Source organism: Aulostomus chinensis, chromosome 11 (assembly GCF_037954235.1).
Source record: "Aulostomus chinensis isolate RoL2024-O1b breed Wild chromosome 11, RoL_Achi_v1.0, whole genome shotgun sequence".
Lineage (NCBI taxonomy): Eukaryota > Metazoa > Chordata > Actinopteri > Syngnathiformes > Aulostomidae > Aulostomus > Aulostomus chinensis.
In genome coordinates, this window is record NC_141330.1 from 3,351,827 (window position 1) to 3,364,323 (window position 12,497).

At 44.3% G+C, this 12,497-nt stretch overlaps 1 protein-coding gene across 1 annotated transcript in view; it reads left to right on the forward strand.

The window, feature by feature from the left end:
- thsd7ab (thrombospondin, type I, domain containing 7Ab) overlaps positions 1–12,497 on the forward strand; it is a 158,075-nt gene that overhangs the window by 44,699 nt on the left and 100,879 nt on the right. The window contains exon 2 of the mRNA XM_086217750.1: positions 7,673–8,507. Within this exon, the coding sequence (XP_086073876.1) occupies positions 7,673–8,507 (835 nt within the window). The remainder of the gene's footprint in view (positions 1–7,672; positions 8,508–12,497) is intronic.

Sequence of the window (12,497 nt, forward strand, 5' to 3'; positions counted from 1 at the left end):
TTTTTGATTGGATGTGATGAATAAAGAGTCATCAAAGATGCTCCCTCGAGCCGTGCATGCAGAATCACGGTATTACAGTTCATGCATTGTAGATCAAGTGTGAGAGGAGAGCTTGAGTCAGTGTGGCTTAGCGCCGCGCAGCCCAGGGGCAACGATCACACTGGATGCAGGCCGGGGTTAACAATCATCCATGAATGCTAAGGTGCTGCAAGTATCCCTTCAGATGTTAAGTATTAGCCTCTGGTCCTTTTCCTTTCTCCTTTAACTTCTACTCTTCTCCTCGCAAACCCCTCGTGAACGCTGTGGCCCATTAAACCAGAATGTCCATCTGTTGCTCCACGGAGATCTTTTGGCTGTGTTCCACTGGGATCAACATGATCTGAGCACAACATTCTCTGTCTGGGAGTAATATATTCCTGTGTAGTTGGTTGCGCTCTTTAAACACAACAACAATGCACAGTTGGCCCTTGAATCATGCACGGCAGATTTGTTATGTAGCTCTTGGCGAACAAGCTCTGCAGAGCTTAATGTAAGTCAACATGGCAAGCTCAATGTGGGGAAGCTCCCTCCCCCCAGCGGCGATGCAAACATGCCGTCATCACACTGTACTTCGTATGTTTAATTCTGTCAAAACTGTGAGGCCACATGATGCACAATCTCAATTTGCCGCTACTTTTTTTTTTTTTAACAACCCAGGCGGACAGCAGTTTTAATCACCGTGGTATTGAGACGGAGAGAGATTATGAAATCACGCTGACATGTTACGTCGTCATGAAACTGATGGACCGATTTTCACGCCTGTTTGCATGTGATTTTAATCATCGTGAACCGAGCTTCACAATACCGTTTCGGCGATTCGTTCAGGCTTTTACGGCCTTAGAATGATCACAAAAACGAGGTTTATTTGTTTGCTGCCATGTCCATAAAATAAATATCTTTAAAATCAAACTTCTGTAGAATCATCCCTGCAAGCTTTGATTTGATCTGACACCGTACTCACTGGGAGTGTGTGGGAGAGCCGATCCAGGGAGGCCTGAGGCGTACACAACATATACATTAACCCTCTCGTGCCCTCTCCACATCTGCCTCTTATTGCTTTACAGGAAACAGAGAGACCTGACACTGCTGGATTTTCAGCAGCACTCAGATGCAGCCAAGGTCTCTCCAAGGGTAGAGGGACTTTATGGACTTTTCCTAACAATTCTCTGACCCTGCAGTGCTTTTCAGCATTTTTTATTTTACTGATTAAGTGGCACCTCAACTCATATTTCATTTGACCTTTCTCCATTCATTTGATACACAACAGACAGAATCCAGTCACAACACATCTACCGTCTTGAAGCTGCCAGACAGCCAAGATGATCCCCAGATGAACCCTGACCCGGCAGAGAGACGGGTCCTGTCTTGGAGTGCGAGAGATGGAGGGATACGAGAAATAATAAACAAACAGGAGCGCAGGGAGTACAACACAGCGACCCATTCATTAGTGAAGCTGACCCTGCAGAGACAAAGACGCTGTTCATTAAATAGACACTCGAGGCCCAGTCAGAGATCAGGCTCTCACACTGACAGTGAGGATATTAAAATCCACATATTGTTCAAACAAAAGATCCCCCGGTGCGGGGCCCGGGGACTCTGAAGGGACCTGCTCGGGGCCCAGGGGACTTCAAGTACAACAAAGAATCGCTAATTTTATTATAATTGCAGATTAGTTCGCTAAGAGTTCCTGCAGAACTTTTCTTTTTGGCCACTACTGTACTCAGTTTTGTTTTCAGTCTTTGCCAGCACCTTGAAGTGGAACCACTTCATGCAAACTTATTTCTGTTGTGGTGAAGTTTCCTTTTTAGTGAAATTGAAACAAGAGTAAAAGTTGGAATGACTCAAAGCGTTCAATGAGCGCTTTTTTATTTTTGCAATTATGATGAGACTGAATGGTGTAATTTGAAGGTCTGGCAACGTCTGGTACTTTACTGCAGACTTAGACTGATTATTGTGTTGGCTTAGAGTTTCACTGTCTGCACTGTTCATGGATTAAAACATCCCGTAGGCGACGTGTGAGACCTGTGGCGCTGAGTTTTGGAGGTGCTAGCAGGGCACAACAACACCTGACCCCCCTTAAAGCTGTAGCACCGCATTTTTGTCTTCTGGCATTAATCATTACTACAAATAAATGCAGACACATGCTTACATCGTAGGCTGTCCTGTAGCGTGCGCCGTGGTGACTGATGCTGCTGTAAAATGGCAGATTAGTTCGTAGATAGTTTTGAGTGTCAGAACGACCTGGCAGAATGACTCGTTTCGCTATCAGAATTTGATGCATTTGGTTTAATAACATTTGAAAAGGTGGAGGGAAAAAAAAAAGTGATTTAAATATTTATCCACATTCTAGGTAGCAGAGGGTGAAGTGCGAGTCTTGAGTGATCAAGCAGGTGGAGTACACGCGTCCTCCTGATTGACAGCCTCCATAGATAGAAACTCCATGTACTGAGAGATGCAGAGACGCCGATGAGTTTAATGAGCATTGCTGAGAGCTGGAATACAGGACCTTCCTGTGGATGAAATTATGATGCAGCGTAGCTTGAAATAATGCACTCGGCACATTTTCCTCCATTTATTTATTTTTTTTACTACTAAGTAATAGAACAGGTCAACCAGCTCCTTGCTAGCCTCTACTTTTCTTGCTATGTTGTCCGCTAACACGGGACTGTACAGTAAGCTGCTTGACAGAGTTCACTTCTCTGGACGCGCATGAAGTTGACATTTTGCTTTGGATGCTCATATTGACTGTAGAGGGAATTGGCATCTTTGCGCTGATGGTTTTTCCTGTATTTACAGTTCCTGGTTCTCATTCTTAAGTGAACTGTCTGTGGGTTTTTTGTTTTTTTTCTGGGGAGCTTTGGTCAGGAAAGCTGAGTTTACAGTCAGTAAAGGTGCACTAAGCCTCGCAGCATGGTTTCAGCGGAATTTCATTTTTCATCAATTTTTTAGTGTCAAGTAGGCGTCTCCCATTGATCCACCAGCTGCCTGCCCCCTGAATACATGATGAAAAAGTCCAGTCTCTGGAGAAAACACGGGGCTCACAAACGGCAAACGAACACTGAGTGCACAGGATGTGCACATAAACATAACAAGCCAGGTTCCAGCCAATCAGCTTCATCTATAAGACCTAGCTAGCACTAGCATTGATTCCAGGAAGGACAAATTCTACAAGAAGTGTCTCTTGCATAAGCTCATAAAATAATTTTCAATATATCAGCGGTAGCTCCTACCCTAATATCGTAAAAGATATTGTATAAAGATGTAAGCGCTTGCTCTGTTTTTGTTTGGTATTTACAACAAACGGCAGGCAGCAACGCTTCGTGCGCCCTTAATGTTCGCTGTCATTTCTTCATGCTGATTCATGCTGATTCATGCTGATTGTAGCCGACCAAGACAATGTAAGGCAGTAGCGTGAATACTTAGACTCAGCAGCAGTAAATGGAAGCTTGCACGTTGAGACTGTCGCGTCAGTAGCGTCGATCAGATTAACCTCATCCTGTTGTCCTACGCCACTCCCATGGCCACACGTCTGTTTAACAGCAGCGCACATCCTGGACAGGTTGCACGGCTAAAAAGAAAAAAGGATCACCCATTTTCTGAAATATCACATTTACATTTTACGCTTGTGAGTTTTCCGTCCCTCCATACAACGTTCATTGATGTTATTATATGAATGGTTGCTTACTTTGCCCACTGAGTAACGCGGCGAGGATGTTTCCAGTTTCTAAATGAAATCTGACAAGAACACAAAGTCTCCCAACGTTATCAGCAAACTCGCATCAGCTAGGATATTAATGAACAGACACAAAGGAGGGCTTTGCTGCCGTATGATAAAAATACATTTACATTTAAATTGCACAGATCTGAGCTCTGTACACGCAAGCACCTGCAAGAACATGAACGTGCCTGCAAACCCCTACCAAGATGTTAAAAAAAAAAGAGAAAGAAATTTGATTTGATGGCTCACAAATGAAAACAAAAAGACAAGTAAAAAGCCCGGAATAGCGGGGACGCAGTTGTCAATCACCCAGTATTGATTATTGTTTTGACATTAGTTTTATCAGTTTTGATTGCACCTCAGTAGACGCCTGTTGAACATTAAAGTGAGTAATGGCCATTGATGCTCAGAGGAGGTTCCAGTTAGTTAACAGAGTTAAACAATGTAGTCAGTGTTGGATGCACATTAATGTTCCACCAGTATTCAGGGCAAAGACAGTAATATTCAGAATTTGGGGCATTTAAGCAGCATGTTTCGAATTCAGCATTTTCTGATTGAGACAAATGCTAATATTCTGATATTTTTGGTGTTCTGGAGCAATCTTTAGACACTGTAGGGTCTCAAGTCCTGGTCCATGTGACCTCGACTCACACGGGCCCCGAGCCTGTTGACGCTCATATATTTAGATTTGCTAGCTTAATGTTTCCATGTAGATTGCAAACATATGATATTATTTAACTTCCCGAAATACATTTGAAGTGCTCGTGATAATTAAACTTGTCATAATGAAGTAAGCAAAAAAGTGAAATGACACTTTACTCGTCCTTAACGAATTCAAAAGGGCAAAAACTATGTTTTGGGACCTTAAATCACAACAATGACAGCAAACTTTTCCACCTTGTGCCATCCCAGAATTCCTTTCACTCCTTGTGAATGTTTGCTAGCACAAACAAGTCAACAGGCTACGAGTGGTCCAAATAACACTGAAGGCGTGCTTAGCAACACTCCTCACTTCTGTACCCTGTTGTGATCGCTGAAGTACCGCATGTGTACCTGCGCTGTGAGCTAGCAGGGTGGCTAAAGCCCGTTGGCACCTGCCACAAGGTGGTCAGAGAGGGATGTTCACTCACTCCTCAGCTCGACCCGCCGGCCACCGTGACACAGACCGTATTGAGAACATTTCTTGGGATTCTGTGAATTATTTGTAGACTACAAGTGTCAAGGTTGGTGGCAGCGTCGGCACAGAGGAGGAACATCGCATCCCTTAAACACATTTCAGAGGAAAGGAAAGAAGTGCCTGTGGGGTTGCTGTGAGGTGAAATGTGAAGTTGCCTAATTATTTTCATTTCCTCCTTCCTGTGGTATCGGCAGCCTTTGGATAGTGGAGAAAGTGCAGCGCCCCGTGTTAATTAGTGTTCTGCTGCGGCGTAGCACAGCAGCTGAGGTGGCCTGGCTGGGTGAAGGCAGATTTCATGCAGTCAGGAGAGTTTTCACTGAGCAGCAACACAGATTTTTGGACCCCTTCTTGTTGTTACTCCACACAGAGTTTCATTCATAAAATGGAAAGTGAAACAGAGAAAATCTAAAATGGCTTAAAATCTAATTATGATGAAATAGTGTCAGCAGCTGTGACTGTGTGGCAGCATTTTGCTTTGTTTCTCTCTGCGATGCTTTACTTCCAGCACCTGCTTTTATGCCTCAGAGCTGGTGATGTCTCAGGGATGCCGTCAGGGAATTTCTTCTCGCTCGGAACATTTGTAGTGGAGGAGGAACTGGTTTGTTTTCGGTGGTTAAACGTCACCTTGACCCCACAAAACATGGCTTTGACATCAAGGACGCAATCTTTCAGTTACACATTGAGGGACTTTTCCAGATTTTTGTATTTCATGGTAGAAATGATGAGATTTCAGGAGTCAAAGGTCAAGGTGGCTGTGAGGAAGCACGTTCTTGGCCAAGTGAATGCTGGTCAAGGTAATGGGTTAGGGTTAGGGTTAGGCTACAGATACCGCTAACGTTTTCACAAGCAAAACAGATAACTTGGCTGGGTCTTGAGGGGTTTTAGTGTTCAGTTACCATCGGTTTAGGGTTACAGGTCTGTGTAGGGCAGTGGTTTTATTTCAGACTGAAGGAGAAAGTTCTGCTGTGTTCATGGTACAGAAATGATGCCCTTCACACTCTCCCAGTATCCTGGTAAAACCCCCCAACAGCTCCATAGTCTCAGTGGGCGTCTGCGTCTCCACACGTCCACAATCAGACTGCTGTCATCGCGTTTGATTCTCATGTTCCGTATCTCACACACCTCTGGTATCAACATCATGGAAAAACAAGCACCGCCGCATCTGCAGGATCGACTTGACTTGGTACTGCAGTCTCAGTTTTGGGGACATCTCTTGTCTAAAAGCATTAAACGATGACGTGATGACATTTGATATTCTGAATGTCAACTTTCTTGTAATTCAGTGCCGCCTCAGTAGTGCTTTTAGGCAAGAAGAACGAGTAAAAAACAAAACCAAACAAAAAAACTTTAACCTTGAATCAGTCGTCTCTAAAGTCTGGATTGCATGCAGAACAAACATGGACGTAAACTGATCCCGGACTGGTTAACGAAGGCATGCAAGAACACCGCAGTAATTCTAGTTAAGTAGCGGAAGGAGCATTAAAGAAACACCCTGATGTATATATGGACATGGGTTGATGCGGTTATTGATGAATATGACAGGAAGGAACATGGTGATGAAGGAATACGTCAACCAGTGCAACACGCTGATGAATTTTTAATAGACTCTGGAAAACAGCCGAGGTTTATGAGGACGTTGTTGCATCAGATTTTGGCTCCCAATAAAATAGAAATCCTTGTTGTATAAATGCATGGTTGGTTTTGGTGTTCTCATCAGCCTTTTTTTGATGGAAAGAAAAATATCCCGGTAAGAGAATAAAAAGCCATGCAATTTCATACAAAGATGTCTTGAAGTTTTGCTGGTATTTTTGAAGCTGCTTTCTTGTTGGTTAAGAATGCATGCAGGATCAGCTCTACCCCTCGTTATCAGCTGGATTTATACGTTACTCAGAGCGATAAACGCACCTCGCAGACAGACACTTGTGTACACAGAAATACATTTTATTGATGTCTGTGGCTGCTCCTTGTAGTTGCCAACAGAGTTTGATAAATGCCACGAATTACTCAAGGCCCTTGTATATTGGCTTTCAGACACTTTCATTTGATCAGTGATAATCTACGCTGCTGCATGTTGTATTTGCATTGCCTAATCACCCGTGTGGCCCTCAGGATGGTGGGCCTGATCCACGATTGAAGTCAAACAAGGTTGCTGACTATGACATGTTTTCCGCTCACGTGTTATCGACTGCTGTTTGTTACCGCTGGCTGCTCAACGCCTGGTGCATTCAGGACAGGAGAGTCTGTAAATTTACCGTCATCGCTGTCAAAATGTTCAACGTTTCCCTCAGTTGACAAGCAGAAGAAAGACTGCATCCGCCGCACTTTAGTGGAGGCTTTAAAGCTTTTAAGTGCAGATGTACAAATTAATGCTTGGATTACCGCGGTAATGCCACATAAGAATTTTCAAACATATAACTGATCCCCATTAGTTCTTATTAAGGTAATTACAGGAGAGCTGTTAATTCCACATTTCAAATCAATTCACAGCATGTGCAATTATGGAGTGTTTTATTTTTAAATTATCCATAACAAAGCAATAAACCTTTTATAATGACACATTTTTGCCATTTACCAACACTGAAGTAGAATCAAGACAGGAACTGAGATATTTCTCATATTTGTGAGCAGTATCTTGATTATCTTGAGGGTTTTTGGACTGAAATCTGGAGCCCCAAGTTCTTATGTTTATCATGACTATGTTTCAAATTTTAATTTCTCATTGTTAACTTGTCTCCCAGGTCCATGGGGAAGATGCATGGGCAGTGAATGTGGCCCAGGTGGCAGCCAAAGCCGGGCAATCTGGTGTGCCCATGTGGATGGTTGGACGACGCTTCACACCAACTGTCTTCAGAGCCAGCGTCCCTCCAACCAGAGGAACTGTTTCCGTGTGTGTGACTGGCATAAGGACCTTTATGACTGGAAACTGGGTGCCTGGAATGAGTGTGTACCAGTATCAGCAAGGACCTTTGGGGCCCCACGGCTGTTCACATGCACTGGAGGCGAAGAGGGCATTCAGACCCGGGAGGTAGGCTGCATACTCAAGTCAGACGGGTCTCCAGCAGACGATGCCATCTGTGAATACTTCGAGCCCAAGCCACGTCTGGAACAGGCATGTTTGATCCCTTGCCCCCAGGATTGCGTGGTGTCCGAGTATTCCCCATGGACTTCCTGCTCCAAAACCTGTGGAACAGGCCTCCGGAACAGGATCCGTAGTGTCCTGGTTCCTCCTCTTTTTGGAGGAGGTATCTGTCCCAACCTTACTGAGTTCCAGTCCTGTAAACCTGGAGCCTGCAAAGGTCCAGAGGGCATGTATAGTCTTAGGGTTGGTCCCTGGAGCCCTTGCACCCTTCCACAGACTCGGACAGCGCGCCAAGCCAAACGCAGGAAAGGCAAAGGTCAGGGGCTCCGAGAGAGAGCAGGAGTCAAAGACCCTGAGACCAGGGAGCTTATTCAGAAGAAACGGACCAGGAACCGCTTGAACCGGCAAGAGAGTCCCTTCTGGGATATCCAGGTGGGCTACCAGACTCGGAATGTGACCTGCATACATAGGAATGGGACTACAATGGGACGCAAGTGAGTGGCAACATTTCTATGTTACAGTGACTGCAAAGTTGATATGTTGTTTTTCCTTCTGCGGTTTTACACCAACCCACAGCACCAAGCCCAACCCGCTGATCAAAAATGCAACTGTAACTTCCTAAATCCTGATAAATCTGAGTTTAAAACTAATCTTTACTGGTTTGTAACACTCTCCATGCAAAACCTGAGCAACGTCAAACAAATCACTTCAGTGTGCTGCAACTCCATGAGTGTGTGCTGTCATTTATAGTGCTGGGACCCAGGTGTTCAGTGTACGATTTTCTACATGTTTAATTTCACTCCACTGCTGTACGTTTGTAGTTTGCGAGTGCTCAGCTGGAGACCGTTGCGTCACGATCGGAGAAAGAGGCGCGAAGGCTGCAGCCAGCAACCTGCCTCAGATGCTCTCGGCCGCTTGGCAAACAGCGAAAGCATGACGACAAGCCAACCAAAATTTGAGGCCAACATTAAAATAAGTGGTGTGCCTCAAATAGTACAGCTCAGATAGTACAGTGTGCACCTCGTTTGAGAATCCAACCTCCCCGGACATCATCATCGCCAAGAAAATGTCACAGGGTCTGACTGAAAGGAGGATCTGGCCTCTGGTCAATAACCAAGCTTTGTCGGAAATATCCATCGAACCTGTAAGCCGTGTGCACCTGTAGCAGATCTACTGGTGAAGAAAGAGTTTGGATCCAGAATGATTGCAACTTGCATGTTGTCAGGGCTGCTCCTGCAGAGCAGCGGCTCAGCTGATGTAAACGGCCACTATTAAGATTGACTTGTTACTCTTTACCACTAATTTTTCTTCATTAGCACATTGACACTAAGCTTTGTGGATAACAATGCAATATCTAAAGAGCCTTGTGCAAACGTAAACCAATGAGCACCAGAGACAGACTGAAATACGATCGCTGAAAGCAGCTGGAGGGATTTAAAAGCATGCTGCTCCAGCCTTGATCAGATTTGTGTAGGTGGGACAGCAGCGATCTGTCACGGGTGAGGCAGCAGACGCTGGAAATGAGCAACACTCAAAGAGATCCATGGGCTCGTGTTAGTTTATGGCTCCAGCTAGCTACCTAAACAGGTGGTGGTGTCCTGGTGTTTCGAGGTGTTTTTAACACAGCTTTAGCAGTGTTGCTGCCACTACTTGGAGTGGGGAGACATGATGTGATGGAGCCATGTTGCTGGCGGACGAGATACACAGTGATATTTGAAGGGTAGCCCTGGCAAATGTTGACTGTGGAACTCTCAAGGTTTGATAGATGCTTGAATTTTGAATGCGGTGCTTGAAAATGAAAATGTCGTCGCATTACTGTCATCGTCCACCTCTGAGTCTGTCGTCATGGTTTACTGTGAACCCTTCAAGACCCCCAGAGGGCCATTATTTTGGTCTTCATCTGTAGGGGGAGTTAGCAGGTCGACATCATCTGATCTTGATGTGAGACGCCTATACTGGCTGTAATATATACATATATAACATAATATTGGCTACATGTTCAAGGAAAATGTTTTTTTCTGACACTTGAAGAACGTTCTCAGGTTCTTATACGTTTTAATGGTAACTCAGACAAGATGTTTGACTGCAACATTGGAAGGACAACCAACATTTTTAGAATAGAAAAGCCTTTTGAGAGAAGGAAATCCTGGGAACACCTGGAATATTCTCCACCATCGTGATCCGAATATGTGACGGCCTTTCCCATGCGAAAATTAGGCCGCACAAGTTGTTTCAAAAAATTTGGGGATTTGATTGATAAAAAATTGATAAAAATGTTCAAAAATCCCTCTAAAACGCGACAGTAAATCACTGAGACCCCGAGGGACACCATAATGGCATCGATGCTGGGATTTGGAATCAAAAACTTGAGCTTTTTGTTGACCAGCTGATGGAAATGCTTTGTAAACTTTGTAAAATGTGCTTCGGCTGGACTAAAAAGACATGGGTCCCCATCCTCAAACGCACCATCTCACATCTTTTTATGTTCCTGGATTGACAGCAACTTTGAATGTCACTGCAGTTCATTAGAAATGTGGATTCTGGGCTTTCACGAGGTCTCTAATCTCCAGGAAAGAATCGGTGACACTTCAACACGCGTCACCGTTCATACAGTAAATCTGTCACATGTCATTGTACTCGGAAATTTGATCAATTATGAACTGAATCTATTCATTAATGCTTTGTTGGCGCCGAGCTCTCAGCACTGACTTGGATCAAATATTTCAAAAGGATCCGTGAAAACAACCCACATGCTCTTAGGACCATAAATATTAATCCTTGACTTGTTTATTTCTTGTTCTGAAATATTCATAGTTGTTTTTTTCCACTTTTGAAAAAGTGGAACAAACTTCCCAGTGAAGCAGTGACCCAGTCACATGCTAGCATGATGCTCTCTGAACACGCTGCTCTCTTCATTACCAATGTTGTGTGATGAGCATCTGCCACCGGGCCTGGACTTTCTACGTCGTCCTCAACTCGTCCCAGACGGGATGCTCGGCTTGTTCTCTATTCCTAACATCACCACCGTCCATATTTGGACTGACGCTGGGGGGGGGGGTGGGGTAACGTTAGTCCATGTCGTGCTGAAGGCCTCACATGATGCAACAACCATCTTATCTTCAATCAGCTGTTCCCTCAAGGCTCTGAAAGATTTCATGAGTCGCTTCACGCACTTGGAATCACGTTTGGACCGTTTCAGCGTCACGTTGTTATTTAAGATTGGATATCGGATCAGAAAGGTGCTGATGTTGTTCCAGCAGACTTCGTGGTGCCGATCCATGAATCCTACAAACAGCTCAAATAAATCACTGTGTCATACATTTAAATTTGTTTGCCTTCTTAAAAAGAAGCAGCACTGTGTGGTTTTACGACAGCTTCGTTATGTAACCTCAAACACAACGTTAATAAAAACCATAAAAGCGATAATATTAAAGCTCTTGACATGTCAGTCGGTGAATCTCTGCTTGTTGTGATGAATGCGGGTGAAAATGCAGAAACAATGCAACTCTCTGACCGCATCTGTTCCTCTGCAACATCTTCAGCAGCATTTAAAAAGCACGCTGCAGCCTGGAAAGTTCCCAGCAGCTGCAGGAAAATCCCGATTTAGACAAACGGGATTTCTACTGGTGTTTACAGCTCAGGCCTCATTTTGATAGATAGATTAAGACATCAGAGGAGTGTGACAGGGACCTCCTTAACATCGTCACTGATGCCTAGAAAGGCAAAATGTATAAGAAAGTGGTTTCTAAAATATATTTATACCTACAATCCTACAAAAAAATATCAACATCCTACATTGAAAGTAGTTGGGAGAAGGAAGCACCTACAACATTGACAGAGGAGGCGTGGCTAAACATGTGTCAGATCAACTCCTCCCCCGCCAGCTCAGGGCAGTGGAGGGAACTTGCATGGAAGAATAGTATCAGGTTCTTCACAACCCTGAGAAGACCACATCCACAGAGCGGCCGGCACTGAATCCAGCTGCTGCTGGAGACGATGTCACGATGCGATGGCCGACCATTGTCACATCTCTCGGCGTCACCCGGTGATCCAGAACTTACTGGCTCAAAGTGGTTAAAGAAACAAAATCAATTCTTGGTTTTGAGTATGAGTTGAAAACTGCATATTTGTGTAACTTACTGGCTGAACTCTTCTGAAAATACTGCTGACAGCCAGCAAGAAATCAATGACAAGGAAATGGCTTAAACGTGAACCACCGACAGTGAGGGAGTGGACGGCCACTGAAAAGAAATATAGGAAATGGAAATGCTGACCTTCTCCCTAAGATTCTATGGTAATAAAACCCAGAGGTATTGGTCGAAATGGCCATCACATGCAGATGAGAAAATGGCAAAGAACAATGCATAGTTTGTTTGTCCAGTATCGACTCCCTCTGCAGTGAAACTCATGTTTTAACAGGAAGTCACGCCGGCACTGGAAACGTCCTTTTTAATGTCGCTGCTCACAAACCCCTCAATACTTTC